The sequence below is a fragment of the Amyelois transitella genome, chromosome 23 (assembly GCF_032362555.1).
Source record: "Amyelois transitella isolate CPQ chromosome 23, ilAmyTran1.1, whole genome shotgun sequence".
Lineage (NCBI taxonomy): Eukaryota > Metazoa > Arthropoda > Insecta > Lepidoptera > Pyralidae > Amyelois > Amyelois transitella.
The window spans coordinates 4,689,002-4,710,251 of NC_083526.1; the positions used below are offsets into that span (position 1 = coordinate 4,689,002).

General features: G+C 35.3%; 1 protein-coding gene across 2 annotated transcripts in view; it reads left to right on the plus strand.

Annotated features, from left to right (window-relative positions):
• LOC106130651 (uncharacterized) overlaps positions 1 to 20,345 on the plus strand; it is a 67,441-nt gene extending 47,096 nt beyond the window's left edge. For both annotated transcript variants that reach the window (XM_013329548.2, XM_060951104.1), the window contains exons 2-11: positions 8,265 to 8,993; positions 13,570 to 13,785; positions 14,024 to 14,277; positions 14,502 to 14,632; positions 15,273 to 15,373; positions 15,795 to 15,894; positions 16,811 to 16,889; positions 17,471 to 17,626; positions 18,304 to 18,476; positions 19,147 to 20,345. In XM_013329548.2, coding sequence (XP_013185002.2) covers positions 8,411 to 8,993; positions 13,570 to 13,785; positions 14,024 to 14,277; positions 14,502 to 14,632; positions 15,273 to 15,373; positions 15,795 to 15,894; positions 16,811 to 16,889; positions 17,471 to 17,626; positions 18,304 to 18,476; positions 19,147 to 19,291 — 1,938 coding nt within the window. In that variant the 5' untranslated portion in view covers positions 8,265 to 8,410 and the 3' untranslated portion in view covers positions 19,292 to 20,345. The remainder of the gene's footprint in view (positions 1 to 8,264; positions 8,994 to 13,569; positions 13,786 to 14,023; positions 14,278 to 14,501; positions 14,633 to 15,272; positions 15,374 to 15,794; positions 15,895 to 16,810; positions 16,890 to 17,470; positions 17,627 to 18,303; positions 18,477 to 19,146) is intronic.
• Positions 20,346 to 21,250: the final 905 nt, after the last annotated feature.

Consider the following 21,250-nt stretch of genomic DNA (forward strand, 5'->3'; position numbering starts at 1 on the left):
TGCGATTCGCACACACCTATTTTTTATCGAAAAGTACAGTCATGTACAATATACTAGAATATTAATATTAAAATGAAATAATTCTCTATTGGCATCGCAGTCAGGCACAAAATACTAGTTAAGAGGTAATATTTAATAAATTGATATATTAGAGTTTTAAAAAAAGGCAGTTTAAAATGGCATGTATTTTAAGTAAACCGCATCAGAATAAAAAAAAAACTTTTAAGTGATCCTATAATTGCGAAATTTTTGTAGTTAAGACAAATTTAATTTTACCTATAAAAATGCAATACCAAATATTTAATTATAAATTGTACTAACTGTGATTTTAATTGTAATCTTGGTTATAATTATGGTTTTAAGTTATTTTAACTGTGAATTATGTAAAATCACTTTCTGATAGATACAAAGTAAAATATAATACCTTGATTTCCTTAAAAATCGTTTGTGTACTGTATTAAAAGAAAGCATTTTGTACGTGACTGTACTTTTTCTTGAAACTTTTCGATAAAAAATAGGTGTGTGCGAATCGCATACTACTAATTCTTGAAGGGGTCGATTCGCACGAAATTTAAATACATCCGTGCGAATCGCCTACTAAAAAAATATTTTTATTGAAAGGGGACGATTCGCACGATCGTGCGAATAATTTTCGTGCCAATCGACTACTAACCCGAAATGGAGTGGTCCTATTCTTTTTTGTATTGGTGCCGGGAACCACACGGCAAAAACAACAAAAACGTAACATTTCTCTCTTTCGTTATTATTAAATTAATTTTTCAACAAAAATCTTTTTAATATACTTAGTTTATTCGTATTTTGAGATGGAAAATAGTTTGAATAAGCCCTTAAGTAAGTTTCCATGTGATTTATTTATTTGTACAAAATTGTCAAGAGTAGATAATTCACATACAGTTCCGAAAGAAGCCACGACATTATTATTCTGTAAACCCAATGTATTTCCTCAACAGTAAAACGAATTACCCACACAAATTATCAAATCGGTAAAAGTTCTAATGTTATTAATTTAAAAATTTTCACTTGTCACTTTCGCAAGCAGGTTTTATTTTACTTCCAAACGTTGATCGACAAGATATTCCCGGATTAATGTCAGTTTTTTTTAAGAATTTCAAGTCGCGAAACTGGTCCTCATTATTCGTAGGTATGCTCATTACAAATACTAATGATTTCTGAGCGCACGTGTGTGATCGCATAATGTGTTAATAACTGCTTTCTAGGTGAAAGTATATTTACAGAGTTGTTTCCTATCGGCGCGGACATTCATATACTGTGAATTTGTATTTACTTCATTCGGTTTTTTTGTGTTATGCTTATAGATTGTGATGGTGCCGTGTGGTTCCCGGCACGAATACAAAAAAGAAATAGGACCACTCCATCTCGTTCCTATGGATGTCATAAAAGACAACTAAGGGATAGGCTTACAAACTTGGGATTCTTTTTTTAGGCGATGGGCTAGCAACCTGTCACTATTTTAATCTCAATTCTATCATTGAGCCAAATAGCTGGACGTGGTCTATCAGTCTTTTCAAGACTGTTGGCTCTGTCTACCCCACAAGGGATATAGACGTGACTATATGTTTGTATGTTCGCTTATAGATTCACATGTTCAAATCTAACTCTTTCTATGTACTTATATGTACATTAGTTTGAGTGCTAACCAATACTCTTATGGATTTATGGAAAATTAAAAAGACGTTCAAAAATTATGTCGTCGGTAACAGTTACTTACAGGCTCATTTCAATCTAAAAAAAACGTATAATACATAAAGAATTTAAAAACTCCTCATTTAAAAAAAATCTGTTAATAATAATCCAATTATGTATAAGTTTGTTACAAATGATGTTTCCGAAAAAATTGAACTGTCGCGGTGACGTCAACCTTTCGCTTTCCTTAATTTTATAAACTCAAATTCATTGGTCCATATCATTTCACTTGCCATTTTGAAATCAAAAGTTAATCGCATTTGCCAGTGTTACTGCCGAAGATATATTGTGAATGGAGGTGGCGTTAATGACAAAGTGTGTAGGAATGTTATCGATAGGTAAGTATAAGGTTTAAATGTGAAAGTTGCCCAATCATTGTGATGAATATACATTTTATTTCTATATTTTTGGCAAGGCTGGCGTTTTGATGATCTGGTAATAAAAAAAATTATGGCACATTTAAAACATCACTTAATAATTGTCATACCTTTTGGTTGCCGTCGAATAGATTACTTAAAACTAAGTTTACTGCCGCTTCCAAAGCGTCAGTGCAGAAAAAGCGGTAATAAAATTCTAAAACATCTGTGTCAGTTCCTTCTTTTTGTCACAGATTGTTTAAGTCAATCAAAGGATATAAACTAGGGAGTCTTTTAGGCAATAAGTTTGTCACTTCTCACTATCTTTGAAATTTGACTTCTATCAGAATACATATAAGAGAAACGTGTAAAAAAAGGTGATACAGTCTGATTTATTGACTCACATATATTAATGCACATCTCAAATTAACCTCTGAAAGAAGAGATATTCCATGCAGGTCGTATAACCATCGTAGAACCATGCTTAAACTCCCAAATCATCGTACGGCCTTTTTCTCTAACTCCTCTTTCCATACTGTTAGATTGTAGAACTCATTGCCTACCGTGACTCTAAATCACTGTTCCAATTTAAAAAAAAATATTTCTCCCAGCTTTGCTAATTTGGTATCTATTGTATATATTTTAAGAAAATTTATTATTTAGTATTTACATATGTATTTTGTAATATTTTATATAATGCATTTCTTTAAGTAGTTGTGTGAGTGGAGTGAGTTCACGCCTGTCGCCCTTTCCATCATGTCTTCTATCTCGGGTCCGCTGTCAGAGATTTCTTTCGAAATAAGCAGAATCTATGTTATTTTTTTTTCTTGTGTTTTAATTCTCAATGTTTCCTGTGTAAATAAGAGACATTAGCTGACAAGATTTTATTCCGTTTTACGCGGTCGGAACCACAGGCCTTCTCTTACGATACACTTTATATTAGTAGGTACTAAAACATTAATGAAAATGTAAAGAAATCTTGCACTTTCCATTATAATTGGTGTCGGTGGCAGCTCGTGGTCAAATTGAAAGCAATGCGAATTGCTTAGTCTCCCCCTTAAACAGAGAATAGTAATAAATGTACTGAAACTACTATTCTTTTGAAACTAATAATGCTTTATTAAATTAAGATCTAAAAATAAAAAAAGATTCATTTTAATGGCGGCAGACTAAAGAACTTGCAACATTTCTTCACGGCATTTAAGCACATTACCATAAATATTTGGTTTTCATATTGTACTAATTGTAAATTCTGGGCTACACCACAATTCTTCTCGTGGGGAAGGAAGTTCTTATCTATAGCTTCACCGTTTTTGGTTTTGCGTATTAATTAGTATTATAAAGATGCTAAAATTTAACTTAGATCTTAAACTTATATTTCTCATCTTGCGTGTAGATGCAGCAAAAGACGTATGCAAGGGTTGTAGCAGGTGAAAAGAGTATCTGCCTATCCCTACTGGATAGTGGCGTGACTATAATGTATGTTCCTTAAAAAGTCTTCTTAATCAAACACTCTTGTCAGAGTGGTCGTGGTTGTGCAGACGAGGTACACGGAGAGGTGTTCGGCGGGTCGTATTCTTTCCCGAGGATTGTTCTCTCAGTGATGTGCTCCCATTTCTGCCCGTTACTGACGATGCGAGTACACTGGATCATGGTAAACTCAGTAGCTTTTTTGATCAGGTCAGTCCAGCGAGTTGGTGATGGGCCTTAAAAAGTAATAGAGACTTAGTCTTGTCAGGTTACGTAACAAACGTTGACAAAAATATAAACAACATTAACATTGTTAATTGCAAAAATTGATCAGGTCAGTCTAGCGGGTTGGTGATGGGCCGCGTGTTCTCTTGCATCCCACCTGGCTCTGTATGTACCTGTAAAAGTAATAGAGACCTAGTCTTGTCAGGTTATGTAACAAACGTTGACAAAAATATAAACAACATTAACATTGTTAATTGCAAAAATTGATCAGGTCAGTCTAGCGGGTTGGTGATGGGCCGCGTGTTCTCTTGCATCCCACCTGGCTCTGTATGTACCTGTAAAAGTAATAGAGACCTAGTCTTGTCAGGTTATGTAACAAACGTTGACAAAAATATAAACAACATTAACATTGTTAATTGCAAAAATTGATCAGGTCAGTCTAGCGGGTTGGTGATGGGCCGCGTGTTCTCTTGCATCCCACCTGGCTCTGTATGTACCTGTAAAAGTAATAGAGACCTAGTCTTGTCAGGTTATGTAATAAACGTTGACAAAAATATAAACAACATTAACATTGTTAATTGCAAAAAGTGTTACAGTTAAATTGCTCTTTAAATTACGTAACATGTAAGGTTATGATCATGACCAAGGTAAAACCAAGGTCAATTTGATTTTATACAGGGTTATTGAACCCTTTCAAAGCTTCCTATGCTGGTCGCTGGTCTGGTAGCTATGAAGACAGAGTGTAACAGTTGTTTCTTTACCAGCGCATATTGTAAAAGTCGATTAAGGAAAATGCTTACAAACTTTAAATATTTCAAATCTTTTTATTTAACAGATTACAATTATTACAGTTATATCCTATTTTAACTTTTTTTGACGTTAGTCCCAGATAAAAATGATGCAATAAAGTGTAGTTTATTCCGCTTTTTAAGTGGTAGCCTATCTTTGATTATAAATTGTTCATGAAGTTTAATTTTGTGTGATACTCTGTTATCTATTTTGAAACTGAAGAGGAGTCTAGGATTTCAGGTCAGGATTTAATACGAAGCGATCTCCATAACTTTTGCAAAGGGATCTTACCCATATTTGGACAAGGTCACACATCTATCAGCCTGAATGTGCAGGTTTATTTTTCAATTTCTTTTGTTATATCATTTTTATTCATGTTGTTACATCATCATATCAGTCATCATGATTGTTTTTGATGATTGCATGTACCTACGTACATGATGTATTAGTGTATTTTGAATTGTAATTCAAAAGATGAAATTGCAATCAGTGCTTTGATGAAGGGGAACTAAAAAGGTGTGTGAGAGAATGTGACAAAATCAGTGAAAGTTTGGAAACCGGTAGGTACCCGAACTTGTATTCAGAGCGGCTTTGCCATAATATGAACCTAGATACATACAAATATTTGGTAACTGTGTAATTTGTTTGAGATACATACAACGTTTTCATTCCTACACGGATAATTAATTTTATTATTATGTAAAAATTTTGGCCCCATGAGATAAGTGCCGTGAAAGGTTTAAGAAATACCTAGTGGAAGACCGAAAAAGAGATGGATGGACGGCGTAAAGGATAGTATGAGGAGAAAGGAGTAACCAGTGAGATGGCTATCGACAGAAGTAATTGGAAAAAACTAACATACTGTGCCGACCCCGCGTAGAAAGTGGGAAAAGGTAACGACGAAAAAAGAAGAGATTAGTGCCGTGAGGTTCCTGACACCAATAGAAAAAAAGAATAGGACCACTTCATTTCCCATGGATGCCGTGAAAGGCTACTAAGGGATAGGCTTATGGGCTTGGGCTTCTTTTTTTAGGCGACGGGTTAGAAACTTGTCACTATATGAATCTCAATTCTATTATAAAGTCAAACAGCTGAACGTGGCCTATCAGACTTTCAAGACTGTTAGCTCTGACTACCCGTAAGGGCTGTAGACGTGATTATATGTATGTACGTATGAGTAAAAAACTAAAGATGTAGAAAATGCCCTTCTAAATATGACAATTTTAAGAAAAGTGTGGTAAATAAGTGTGTCGGTCGCACCGGTTGGAAGCTTAACCTGCTTTGATGTAATTTCCTGTCCTGGATGAACGAAGAAATTCATTCTACATTCAGTAAAAGAATCATGCTTGTACTAGTAGGCTAGTTATTGCTAAGGACAGAAGTAACGGTTTTTTTTTGTCCAAAAAATTTGCCGCAGACATTTCGAAAATAGGATTATTTCAATAAAATTTGAGACCAAAAATGATAGCAGACCCTTTCTTGTTACATCGAAGATTACGATCGAAGATACCTACACACAAATTAATCTTGTTTATTTATCTAAATAAATATTTATTACAAAATATAGTATCGTTGAGTTAGTTTCTCGTAACACAAGTCTTGTACTTACTTCGAGCTTACTCAATCTGTGTTATTTATCCAATACCTATATATTTATTTATTCGGTTTTTGATTTACTTATTTATTTATATCCCTTACGGGGTAGACAGAGCCAACAGTCTTGAAAAGACTGAAAGAATTAATATCGAGCCTCAACATCAACTTAACAAAATTTATCAATAGTCAAGTCTCAAACCCTTGATAATTTTTATTTATTAAAACCTTTTGCATAATTGAATTTCCATTTGTAGTGTCATCCCAATTGATAATTTTCTTCATATAATGCCAAGTAAACCAGTGCAACACTTACATATGTGAGAAAAGTAACAAACGTTTCCGCTAAAATTGTAACGCATGATTCTCATTATTCCGTTAGTTTGCTACACGATTTATGCATTCATCATAAATAGATTACATATTGTTTTTAATTCCCGATCAATAAAAATAACGTTTTAATTCCTAAAAAAATAAACTCTCCGCTTCACGTTGGCAAAATATCAGGTTAAGAGTACCCGAAACCGACGAGCTTGCATGAAGAGAGTTATGAATGTGGAATAAGCGAAAAAAGTATGCAGGGATCGTTGCAACTGGAAATAATGTAGCCTCCGCCTATTACATTTTGTTGTATATTAGCTTTAATTTACTTCTTTGAGGTTAAAAAAACGTAAGCTTTTGCTAAGTTTTTTGACTTATAAAATATTAATGATTTCAATAGATTAGAACTCTTAAGAGCCCTCACCATATTAATGCCATATCAACGTATTACTTGCCAACGACAAGGCTCCATATTTGTAGAAATAAACTGGTCAAGCTCGATTCTCGACTGTTCTCAATAGACCTTTCATTAATTAAATTAGTTCATGATGTTTGCTCAATATCAACCATTTTTTTTGTTGTCTAAGAGAAATATTTTTACGGTCGACCGGGGAAGAGTGTGGGACTCCGGGCATCTAGAGTGTGCCAGTCTACCCACTAAAATCCTCCGGTGCACAAAACTCAAGAGACACGTTCTGCTGACGAGAGTGGTAACAGATACAATGACAAGTCGCTAGCCCATCACTTTATTGAAAGAATTGCAAAAGTTTCCCATTGACTATATTTACCAATTTGCATAGGAGGACAAGAAGCTACATACATTTGTTTTTCACTACCACGCCAGAATTGTACAGAATTTATCTTCTACGTTTCTTTCCACCATTTTCTCATATCTTTCCACTGCTTTTTCGGAAAGGCAAAGGAAGTTAATGTCTCTAAAAAAATACATTTCACTACACATGATACACATGATACACATGTGTACTCTTAATAATAATAAGTCTTCGTAATCTTAACACCCAAATTAGTAAGCATAGCATGAGAGAAAATGCTACTCAATATCGCAATACTATCACGCTAGGCTTTAGGAATGCACCGTTGCTTTCTTTATTCGCTACGCTCAATGAGGCAGGTAAGTTAAAAATCAGATGATGAATGTTTAAACGTAATCATTCTTCTTGTTACGTTGATAATAACCTAAAATTTTTTATACGGACTGCAAGAAACTTTTAAACTCTTGTAATTGTATTATCCTATCTATTGTGTGGTTCCTGGTAGGTACTTTTGAACGAGACCACTCCATTTTTTTCCATTGATGTCGTAAAACGCGGCAAAGTGACTAGGTTCATTCATCTAGTGTAGCTTTTACGATGATCCAATAAGAGTTAAGTTTAGGACTTATGTAAGTCTAGGACGTGGTCTTTATTCTTGTCTATCTCTCTTCCCCTTATTATTATATTCTGATATAGTTTCCATGGAAAGTCCTGATGGGACATTTACCTTATGTTTTTTAATGGTAACCTGTTATCAGGATCACGGAAAAACAATATTAAACCTGGATCTAAATCTTAAAAGAAAACTACTATTACGGAAGCCTACGATTACATTGCAAGTAGCTTGATACACATTAGGCTTGTTTTGAAATTTAATCTGGTCAGGAACCTCGATCCTAATAAATCAGAAGTGAAACCTACCAGGTCTATAAGTTGTGTACATTCTCTTGAAATTACAATTATTTCCGTCTACCTGTCTAGTTATCTTATAAAATTTCTCTTTCCGTTTCAGATGAGCTACTGATCTGAAGACCTCTAAGATTACTATTTCCGGAGAAGAGATGACACAAACAATACACATGTGACTTTCGAAAATTAATATTTATGACCCGAAAATAATGGATTTAATACACCGGGTGAACAATAGTGACATACCCAATGCCCTTTGTGTGCTTTGAAAAGTTATTTAAACGAAAACATTCGAAGAATCCAAACAGTGATGCTCTGACAATGGCTAGAAAAGATAGTCCCGATATAAAAGTTTTAAGAATAACAAACAGACTGAAAAAAATAGAAAATATAAGTAAATTAGCTGTAATTTTACTTTTAGTAGCAAATATAAAATTTATTGAATGTAGTCAAAATTCATCTAGTGTTAACAATGATATAGCCAAAAGAGTCAAACTATTAAATGCTGTTACTGGAAGGTTTTTTGGGAATATTTATGAGAATGGAACGTTTAGGACTGGGAATTCCTTATGGGATGATATATTAAACAAGTGTACAGTGAATCCGTCAGTGAGCTGTTTGCAAAAGAACTTCTATTCTTTCTTGGACGACAAACTGAATTACAATGGTGATGTGAAATTCGGGAATGTTTGTTTTGAGAAAAATGCTGTTGATATCAATAAGTACACTAAAGAAGCCAACATAATCTACCTCACGGGAAGTAAGAGGAATCAAGTAAACGAGGACCGAGCATTTGATGAAGAAAATGAAATAAAGGATGATGAAGAACCAGGTAAGATTTTTAACAAAATCACAATAAAACGCCGAAAGGGTTTTAATAAAGAAATTCAATTTAAAGGTTCAATTAAAATGTGTACAGACCTTAATCTAGCACCTACGTTTACGCAACAATTGGATATAAATTAATAAATATATATTAATTAATATTAATATATATCAATAAATTACAATTATGAAATAAAATAAAATTATGAATTAAAATTATATCTGTTTTGAGGCACAAGAACTGAAAGATCTTCTTGATAACGATTCGTCGTTAAGTTTGAACTTTGACGGAATTTGGCAAATGTGCATAAGGTGTCATTACTTAATGCACATTCACCTATATATATATTAGGAAGTCTTCCAGCAAGAAATAATACTTTGCTTTACATCTCCAGACTGCTTTAATCAGATAGAAACTGAAAATACTCATTAATTTACATTATAGTTCCGTCATAAAATTATTAACCGTGATGGAATAACGATTAAGATTCAAGAGTTATTATTTACTTATCTCTGATTCTCCACGAGTAAGAAGACTGTAACTAACCTGATAGGCTTTATTTATTTATTTATGTAAACTAAATTATATACAGAAGCATTTTATAACAAAGGTGCTACTTATTTCAATAGAAATCTCTTCCAGTAGACCCATGAGAGAAGAGATGAATATTGGATGATGAAAGATGAGATTTTCTTTATGATTAAGATAACTTCATCTACTTCAAGCATGTAATTTTCTTTCAGTAAGTTCAATAGAAAAATCTAAGTAAACAATAGAGGTAGGTTTTAATATAGGCCATTCAGCTAGGTACTTACCGTGCTCGTCACGGTGAAACGAATTTGCATTTCAAACAATAGTCAATAAGGCATACATCCTATTCTGCATTCTTGTCACATAACTCACTTTAGAAAATGGGAGACGGGACCTAAATCACTCACGAGTCAAGTTTCACCACTTTCTTGGACAAATGCTAATTAACTGATGCTTTTCTGGTCTTTGTCTTTTTTAATTATTTTTGTTGATGGACGTCATTGTGCTAAAGTGCAAATGCATGCAGAAAGTATTTAGTACATCAGGGTATGCCAACAATAGAATAGATATTTTCAAAATTTTAACTCTTGACTTAAGAGTCTAATTATATCTACTACCGCTTCCAAAGCGCATGTGTAAAAGAAATCGTGGACGAGGGCACATTGTCTACATGCTTGAGGCTAGATCATGTTGAACCTAAATCGACAAGCTTACATTATAATCATAATCATTTATTCCTTAAAATAAATACGATAAGTTCATTTAATATGTGAATGAAGAATAGAATCGTTTTATCACTTATTAACATCACTTAACTTAAATCTAATGATATCTACTACCACTTCCAAGGCGCATGTGTACAAGAAGCGGCGGAACAAACTACACGGCAGCATTTTCACCGGACGTCAATTTACAAATATAGATCTATTAAATCTATATTAAAAACATGAATGAAAAATAATATATTGCAATGCGAAAGTTCAAAATCACCTATCATTAAAGTACTTGTTAGTAACTTAGTAAGACGAACCGGAATCGATCTAGTGACCTTGTGAAATTCACACTTACTTGCTATCACTTCACTTTCAATTCAACTTTCGTTTAAACATACTGACGTGCTAACACACAAACAGACATACAAAATCCAAACATTGGAATTCATTTGTAGAAAGCCAAAAAGACCGAAAATCGAAACGAGATTTTATGATCATTTCATTAGAAAACGTCTTATTTTGCGTCGTTTCATGCATAACAATGAACTTTATTACGTGTTCTTAAATGTTAAATTGGATTGCGTCATTTTGTATATGATTGTGTCACCAGCATTTTGATCATGCTGAACAGTATAAATATATATATGTATCACATATATATGTCACCTTCGCCTTATATTATATACTAGCTCTGCCCATGACTTCGTCCGCGTGGATTAGTTATTTTGGCCATCATTGAAGCCCTCAGGGATGAATAATTTTCCCCGTTTTTTTCACATTTTCCATTGCTTCTTAGCTCCTAAAAGTTGCAGCATAATATTATATAGCCTTAAGCCTTCCTCGATAAATGGTCTTTTCAACACAAAAATAACTTTTCAATTCGAACGAGTAGTTCCTGAGATTACCGCGTTCAAACAAATAAACTCTTCAGCTTTATAATAATAGTAAAGATGTATATAAATGCGAAGATGGCTGACATTTTCAAATTAAAAATATATACCCAATTTATTAGGCCCTTTTTCCTTACGGCGTAGAGCAACAAATCTCCAAAAGTCTGAAAGGCCACGGTCAGCTGATCTACCAGTATTCACTAAATTTACTATGGATCATAGAGTATGCAACGCAGTTAAAAAGATCCTTTCCGCAGAAGACTCTTTTAACAGCTGACTAGGTTAACGACCCGTGACATTCTATAGCACAGAGCAAAAGGCCGTATCGAAGTGGGCGCGACGATCGTCAGTGCTCTGTGGTAGGCTGTCACATAAACCGCAAGGGCTAAATGGCATAAAACCACGAAACATATTTTTAACAATATGAAATGGTAGTTGGTTGGTGAACTCAAATGTGCATTCACTATAACCCCTTTCCACGACCTAGGTTAACCAATTAAAGTTTGATATTTTTACGAGAGTAAATGTAGGGTTTTGTACAGTCAACAACGTAAATTAAGTGTTATTTATTAGTACTTTGTAGGTTCTCTTTAGAATAATATTCCACGTATGTAGGCTGAACTGAGATATATTATTTTATAATTGCGATGCCCAACAAGGTTCATATTGTACCTATTTATAAGCAGTAACTGTAATTCAACTGATGTAGGTACCTACTTTATGATATGCAATAAAGAATTTGAAATTAAGACATTAATCTCTTATAATCGTAATATCTATTACTTCCTGACTCTATACAAGTTTTATTTAATGTACTTACTAATCTGTTAGAGAAAAATTACTTAATTTTGAGGGTTTTGGTACAAGTTGATTCTGACGTTATCCACTGAAATGAGATGTAGTCGGCTGGTCTTATTTCGAAGTGCCGAGAAACACATGACAGAAAAATACAACTACCAATTAAAAACCATAAGGTATTATCCCTTATGGAATAGACAGATAGAATAGAGATAGTGACAGGTGACTGGATGGGCTCATCTTAAATAAAGAATCTTAAGCTTAGAAACCATTCCCTATTTTTTTTTTAAATTCCCTTAATTTACATTTGGATACGCGTGCAAAACGGTCACAAAACAATTTACTTATTAATTATTGCGCGGATGTGCGTGGACGTAAATTTATTCACGATTTAAAAATGCAGCTTCATAGCGCATGCGACCAAAATGCAAAGATTACGGTAAATTACTAGGCGACATGCAATGGACATAAATCGATGATATGAAATTGCATTCGTGCATTTAATTGGCCGAAGCTTCAGTGAACCTAGGTTAGGAAAAAAAATAGTTAACGCTATTACAAATGTAGAAAAAAAATGTGTCGTGTGGTTCCCGGCACCAATACAAAAAAGAATAGGTCCACTCCATCTCTTTCCCATGGATGTCGTAAAAGGCGACTAAGGGATAGGCTTACAAACTTGGGATTCTTTTTTAGGCGATGGGCTAGCAACCTGTCACTATTAGAATCTCAATTCTATCATTAAGCCAAATAGCTGAACGTGTCATTCAGTCTTTTCAAGCCTGTCTGTCTACCTTTCAAGGGATATAGACATGACCATATTTATGTATGTATGTATAGAAAAAAAACACCCACATGGAAACACCCACATGTCGTTCAAACGCCCTGCGCCATCTTACGAATGTTTGAACAGGTCACGTGTCCTGACGGGATTTTAACATTTTTTACCCATCATTACAAAATTCACAACGCCACCAAAAAAGTGTTCACATGAAAAACTATCTACACTTTTGTTAATTTCAAGTTTAATACTTTCAAGTTAGTACTGAAAGTTAACAGTGAAGATCAATACAAATAAAATTGGAACGTGGAACCAAAGAAGAACAATACGTAGGAAATGTGGTTGAAAGTCACAATTACATAAGAAAACAGCGCTTTTACCGGGGAAATTCTAGGTCTTTAGTCGTTTTTTTACGAACATTACGAGTAACTTCACTTGTATTGAGTATGGAAAATGAATCATTAGACTGTCTCTCATCATTACGTGTTCCTGTATGGAGTGATATTGATAACGATATCACTAATTTAAGGGGTTTGATTGTTTTGGTACAAAGAGTGTAAATAGAAACGTCAGAATGTGAGAACCTGGATGAACTTCATCATGATCCCAAGTCTATTTGTTTTTATATCTATAGAATTTGAGCCACCGTGAATTTTATGATCCTTGATTTGGAAAGTCAGGTTTTCATATGAAGTCTGATGTCTGCAACTTTTTCAGGATCATGGTAAATGCAGCGCTTGATGAATTGTGTCTGTTCATTTAGTCACCTTTTACGACATCCATGTGAAGGAAATTAAGTGGTCCTATTCTATAGTGCCGGGAACCACACGGACAACACCAATACCTAACCTTGTCAACATTTTGTTTCACAGAATCACCACTGGAAGAAGTGACGGATTCGTTATACGATAAAGGCTTGAAATTTTTGGTGACTCACGACATGAAAATGAGACTGCCTGAATTTCTATTTGACGGGGCCATTTTGAAAATATCTCCAAGGGCTCTGACGAAAACTGGTGCTTTAGTCCACATCGACTTGGAACCTAGGGAGCAGAAAGAAGAAGGGAGATTGTTTTTTCACAAAATCAGTAAGTTACAGCTTTTTTTCTCTAACTTATATTATACGGTTATATATATATAAAACGCTTTTGATAATCTATAAGATAGTTTATAGCACCAACAAGAAAAACAAGATAAAAAACAAAAAAGAACAATTATAAGCAGTTCAAAAGGAGGCTGTTTGTATGTATGGCTAAAATGTATAAAGAACAGTGTAGGCGAGATTTTTTTTATTTTTTTTTTATTTTTGCAATCTATATTTTTCAGAAAAAATGCTGAAACGCAAACTAGTCACGGCCGCGATAGGCATTATACTCGTTGTGAAACTGATCGCCCTAAAACTAGTTTTCGTTCTTCCGATAATTTTCGGCGTCACGACGGCGAAGAAGATGTTCCTGAAATTCCTTCTGTTCCTGTTCCCGGCTTTGAGTCATATCTTCAAACTGTGCTCGTGGTACCACAACAACTATCACACGACGAAGTATCACCATCACCATCACTTGATCACACATCATCATAAGGTATTTTTGAGCTTTTGTTAAGATGTCAATCAGATTCTATCTCTACCTAGTTCTATTCTATTCTTTTAAAGAAAATTGACCCTGTCTACCACGTAAGGGATAAATATGTGATAATATATATGTCTCATAATACTTAAAAGATTTTGGACTTAGGCGAAATCTAGTTCTTCCTCACAACATATTTATTAGGTTTTTTTTAATGATTTGTTATCCTTATGGTCTAGCCATCACACCATGGGTACACATACCCTGCTTCGTCATCAGTGGTCGTCAAACCTCACGCGGCGGGTCCTCCCTCCACCTCCGACTTCTATCCTCAAGAGTGGGAACTCTCGGGGCCTGGTCTTGGCAGTGAGTAAGTATAGCTTTTACTATATGTATCATATCATCTTATCATTATCATCATAAAAACGTGGCCTCTTCTGTCTTTGTGGTCTTTTCAAGACTTTTGGCTCTGTCTACAACTAAAGGGATATAGACGTGATTATATGTATGTATGTCATCATAGAAAAATTTTTTGTTGACCAATGGTTGTATTGAAAACAACCTCGCACTAATCTTGTTATCTGCATACTGCTAATAAAAATGTAAAAAAAAATTAGAACATGATAAGAGGATTGCGAAAAGTGCCGTGTGGTTTCCGGCACCATAAGAAAAAAGAATAGGACCACTCCATTTCTTTCCCATTGGTGTCGTAAAAGGCGACTAAGGGATAGGCTTATAAACTTGGGATTCTTATTTTAGGCAACAGGCTGGCAACCTGTCACTATTTGAATTTCAATTCTATCATTAAGCTAAATAGCTGAACGTGGCCTATGAGTCTTTTTAAGACTGTTGGCTCTGTCTACCTCGCAAGGGATATAGACGTGTATATCTCTCGAAAAGACCGATCGGCCACGTTCAGCTGTTTGCATTAATGACAGAATTGAGATTCAAACAGTGACAGGTTGATAGCCCGTTGCCTGTAAAATAATTTGTGCGAATTATATTTTCAGGTATATAGCATCTGATATACATCGCAACGCTATAGCCAGCTTCAAGCCTCACGTGAATGATATGAACGACATAAATTCTTGGGGTCTTGGCATGCCTCCAGGTAAGCCTTTAGGCACCATGTATTTTCAGTAAGACTCTCTCATCTAGCTGGAAAATTTGCACTGTGTGATTACCGGCACTTAAGAAACGATAACGTATATAACGTAAACGTGATGATATGTATACATACATATAATTTGCGGGGTAGACACAGCCAACAGCTGTATGGCTACATTGACATTAAAATAGTGACAGGTTGCTAGCTCATCGCCTACAATTAATAGGAATACCAAGTTAATTAGGCTATCCCTTTGTCGCCTTTTACAAGATCAGGTTATGGAGTGGTCCTACTCTTAAGTGCCGGGGACCACACAGCTATGATATGTGTAATATATACTTCCCATTAGCCTTAAAGTTCATAAGTAAAGTCGATATAAACAAGCACCACTGCTAAGAGGTCTCAGTATGGTTTATTTTTCAAGGACCTTCAATGAATGTCGGAGAGTACGCAGCAGGTAACAATGTCGTCCCAACTGTGGTATCTCCTTCAGGACAAAGAGTGACCTCACACCTCGGAGGAAGGTAAACATGAATTTTGACAACCATAGATGACTTTTAAGCGTCTGTCGAGATTTTCATGGGTCCCAGACAAATTGCAGACACGTTTTTCATAATTGCCATACGTTTAAAAGAAAAAAAATATTCATCATACATACATACATACAATAAATCACGCCTCTTTCCCGGAGGGTTAGGCAGAGACTACCTCTTTCCACTTGCCACGATCTCTGCATACTTCCTTCGCTTCATCCACATATATTCATCATACTAGCGTTAATCCTGGTTACATCTTCACCCCTCTAGAGAGGAGCCCGAGTATGTCTTAGAATATGATATGGGATTGGGTGACACAGGTTTTTACCCAAAATAAGTCCTATATTTTTTCTGCAACCTTTTCAGGGAAACCTTACTCATGCGTTGCTTACCACTGAGGCTATTAATAAACTAGCTGTACCCGCGACTTAGTCCGCGTGGTATAGTTATTTTGGACATTGAAGCCCTCAAGGATGAATGATTTACCTCATTTTTTTCACGTTTTCTATTATTTCTTCACTCCTAATAGTTGCAGCGTGATGTTATATAGCCTAAAGCCTTCCTAGATAAATGGTCTATACAACACAAAAATAATTTTTCAATTCGAACCAGTAGTTCTTGAGATTAGCGCGTTCAAACAAACAAACTCTTCAGCTTTATAATATTAGTAAAGATGTATATAAAGGCGAAGATGGCTGACATTTTCAAATTAGTTATATATACCCAATTTTATGGGGTAGACAGAGCCTCAAATCTCCAAAAGACTGAGAGGCCACGGTCAGCTGATCTACCAGTATTCACTTGGTTTAGTATAGATAACGGAGGTGTTGATTTTCCATTAATAGTTATCAATGTTTTTTGAGTTTTGGATAAATAATAATATGTTATTTCGGTCGATTTACAGGCCGGTGGGACCGCCAAATCCTTACTACAGACACAAAAAACAACCAAAAGATCCTGTTGACGCAGAAAAGGAAGCATTGGTAAATAAAATAATAAAAAAAAAATTTGATAAATTTAAGAATTTGTTATAAATTGAGACCCTTATATACATATCGATTGAATTTAGGAACTTATTACGATTATTACTTTCATTATATAAGTTATTTAGATTACTATATGTGACACTATATGGAACATGTTATAAATGTTGGCATAACCCAACGCCATTCAGTCAGGCTTCTATTTATACTATACATCTTCTAAAACAGGTCGGTTTATATTTAATAGAAAAGGACTAAGGACAAATAATCTTACTTTTACCATAATTAAGTAGAAAGGTACTTCTAAGATATTAGGTGTCGCTACATGAACATTTACAAGAAGTGTACCTACCTACTATTATTTTTATTTTATTTATTTAGGACACAAAATTATACATAGATTGTTGAACAATCAGTATTATTATCTTCAAATTACTCTTTATGTATTACGAAATAGCGATGAACAGACATTAAAACCGCCAGGTTTTTTTTTAAACAAAAATTTCTACTTCACAACACTTTCACTTAATTAAACTTTCAAAATTATCTCTACTCAAGTTTTATACCAATGGAAATTTCAGATACGCGCAGCCTCTCTAGCGGCCAGGGCACCGCCGTCTCCAGTCAGGGACGAGATCCTGAGGGTGTCTGCCGCGAAACTGACTGAGACAAATAGGGTGAAGACGGAAGCTGAGCTGGTGAAACACCAGCAACAGATCTTGGCTGCAACAGACCCTGTACGTATACTTCTTTTTCTCTTCTTCCTCGTGGCGTTAGTCAGGGTTACATCCTCACCCCTCTAGAGAGGAGCTCGGGGTACGTCCTTGACTCTGAGTGAGACGGGTTTTAACACGAAGCGATTCCCATCAGACCTCCACAATATTTCCCCGTGTTAGCTCGTGGTTATTTAATTTGTATTAAATTTATTTTGTATAATATGTAATTTGAAAGATGTTATCGATGGTGACCGGTTGAAAAAAAAAAAAATCGAAATTTTTATTAATTATTTTAGGATACTTCATATCGCTTAATAATTGTCAACACGTTTGGTTTCACAACATTGGTTGACGTCAAATAAATTACTTAAAACTAAGTTTACTGCCGCTTCCAAGGCGTCAGTGCAGAAGTAGCGGTAACAAACTGCACTGCAGCATTTTCTTCAACAACGTCAACTTCACAATTATCCAAACTTAGAATAGAATGTGGACGAGAGAATACATTGTTCAGATTAATATATTTATATGAGAATGAGTTGTGTATATCTACCTTAAATAAATAAATATGATGCACATACCGCTACGCTGGCGCTAGCAAGGCGTTACACTCTAAAGACGCCCAGAGTGTGGGATTTATAGTAATTTCCAGTATTAATCTTATCGTAACGCTTCCCAACACTAATTCCCTTCTGTTTCAGGAGACTCAATCAGCGGAAAAGTTTTACGGCAATCTGTTAGAGCGAGTCGACAAGATATTGCTTACTCTCGGTGCGAACGACCCCGGATGCAAGGATAGGGCAGTATGCGCTTTGTACCGAGACCCTTTTAGCCACGCACCCTACAGTAATCTAGTCTCCAACGAGCTAAGCAAGTGAGTATATACATATAACATACATACATACATACAATCACGTCTATATCCCTTGCGGGGTAGACAAAGCCAACAATCTTGAAAAGACTGATAGGCCATGTTCAGCTATTTACTATACATACATACCATACATACATACATAAAATCACGCCTCTTTCCCGGAGGGGTAGGCAGAGACTACCTCTTTCCACTTGCCACGATCTCTGCATACTTCCTTCGCTTCATTCACATTCATAACTCTCTTCATGACCCTTTACCCTATTTACTATATATACATATAATTACGTCTTTATCCCGTACCGTACGCCGTGTGGTTCCCGGCACCAATGTTAAAGAGAAAAGGACCAATCCATCTCTTTGTCATGACGTTAAAGGCGTCTTATGAAGAGGCTATGCTTAATTATTAGGTTAACCTTGGGATTCTTCTTTTGAGTGATGGCCAAGCAATCTTTAATTAAAAAAGTTCGAAGGAAAGAGGCTTGGGTGAGAAATAATTATCCATTTCCACTTCTTCTCCACACATAAAGGAGCGTAGCAAGTGGAAATCCGTAGTCTCTGCCTACCCCAATGGGAAACAGGTGTGATGGTTTGTATGTATGTCCGAAATTTACCACAGTAATACCTAAATATTTTTTTTTTCTATATTTTTTGTTTGTTATATTTTTTTCAGAGATTCAAGCGAACTTTTACCTCCTGCAGATAGCAAAATGGCACTTCGTTACTATAAGTACGTGCAGGCAGCACGTGATGGACAAGAACAAAAGGATTGTGTGATTCTGTACCCTCATTGTAATATAGATTACAACAAAAAATAGTCGGTTATCGTATAAATAGCCAGAGAACAATGATTTAAGGGACCCTTAAATGGATGATTTTTTTTTTACGTTTTAAAAAAATATATTTGTGTAAAAGACGTGTATTACTGTCTAGGAAAAATGAGTAAAAAAATCTAGACATGAATTTACTATACTTTTTTTGCAATAATGTGAGTGTTGTTTATAAACTACATTGCGCATTCATTGATGTTTGTGTCAGATCCATTTAAGGGTTGCTTCGAAAATGAAATTCGTTATACTTTTTTTGATTCTCTACAATCTTAGTCATGCATAAGAATGTTTGATTTACAGTTTGTTTCTCATTTCCAAGAGAAAATTTATCATATCAGAATTTCTAGTTGAATCTGAGGGTGAATGTCAACATAGATCTTTGACGTTTCGTAGTACCTAGGATGCTGAACAAACTATAGCACACATATTTCTATTCGTTATTTAAGAAAGAATACATCTTTTAAAAGGAAATTACCAGTAAAAACAATATATATGAAATCATGTAAACCTCCTGAAAATGAATTGAGAAGATTCTAGATAATGGTACGTTAAAAACGTGTGGCGCACGTTGATCAGACGGGGTGTTGTGTGCCAAAAATGAATGGTCTCTATTTTCCCCGCTAAAATGTGTACTGAAAATACGAATCTAGATTAATAATGGTCAATTCACACCGAGATGTAAGCGAAGCGAAGAGCAGTTTTAATGTCAAACTCGTATAATTTTAGGCACTATCGCCATGTCTATAATACAATCGCTTGGATAACTTGAAAACCGCGAGCGAATGCGCCGTTTCAGCTGCTTCACTTTCGGTGTAAATTGACCCTTATTGTCATAAACTTAAGTCTATTAAAAGAAAAATCAGTTTAGTTTCTATGTGCGTCAACGATTGACAAAGAATTAGGGTAAGCCCACTACACCGTGGCATGTTATAACCGTCTTTGGAATGCGACAGACTCCTTATGCGTTGAAAGGCTTTGTATAGCCCTAATCAAATTTAAAGAGTGCTTTTTACGCGATATTTATATTAAAATGTCGTGTAGCATGTGTCTATACTATAACAAAATAGCGTTGTTTCGTTATAAAACGAACTGTTAATTGTTAATATAAAAAGTAGGTAATTTATGTGAATTATTTATTATTTTATTTATTAAATGAAAACATAATTATAAGTGGCCGTTTTTGTATTATTATTATTTCGGTCATGTAGAGAGGATGAATGAAAGCACGTTGACTAAGTAGATATACAAGGAGAGTGTGGAGGGAAAGGTCGGAGTGGGAAGACCTAGACGAACGTATCTTGATCAAATTAAGGACGTCCTGGTAAAGGATCAGGTCAAAAGTACTCGAAACCTGCAAGCTCGGCGGTTTCGAGAAGAGAGTTATGAATGTGGATGAAGCGAAAGGAGTATGCAGAGATCGTGGCATATGGAAAGAGGTAGTCTCTGCCTACCCCTCCGGGAAACAGGCGTGATTTTATGTATGTACATATGTACATATATACATAAAATCACGCCTGTATGTATGTTTTTGTATTAAATATTTTTTTTAGGTATGTCGTCTTAGCCTGTATGAGAATTCAATGTTCCTATTTATACTCGTATTCGCGCCTTGCAGCTTAGTCAACCTACTTTGATCCCTACTCTTAATATGACCGCGGCAAATACAAGAGTGTGTCGAAGGTCGTCCTGGTCCTGTCTCCATCCGCATTCACTAGCATCGTCTACCCTAGTCCACGCCTGGAGATCCAGGATAAGATCATCAGCGGCATCTCTTCTCTCCAGCGTGGCAGCTCTGCACGACATCTACCGGTGCCAACAAGTCGACTTAGCTCTCACACGGTCTCGACCTGATACAGACTAAGAGCATCTCTGCTTCCGACTCACTCGAAGACAACTTGGCACTTGCAAGCTCTCGCACAAATTGTACAGCGAGGTCAAGTCATCAGA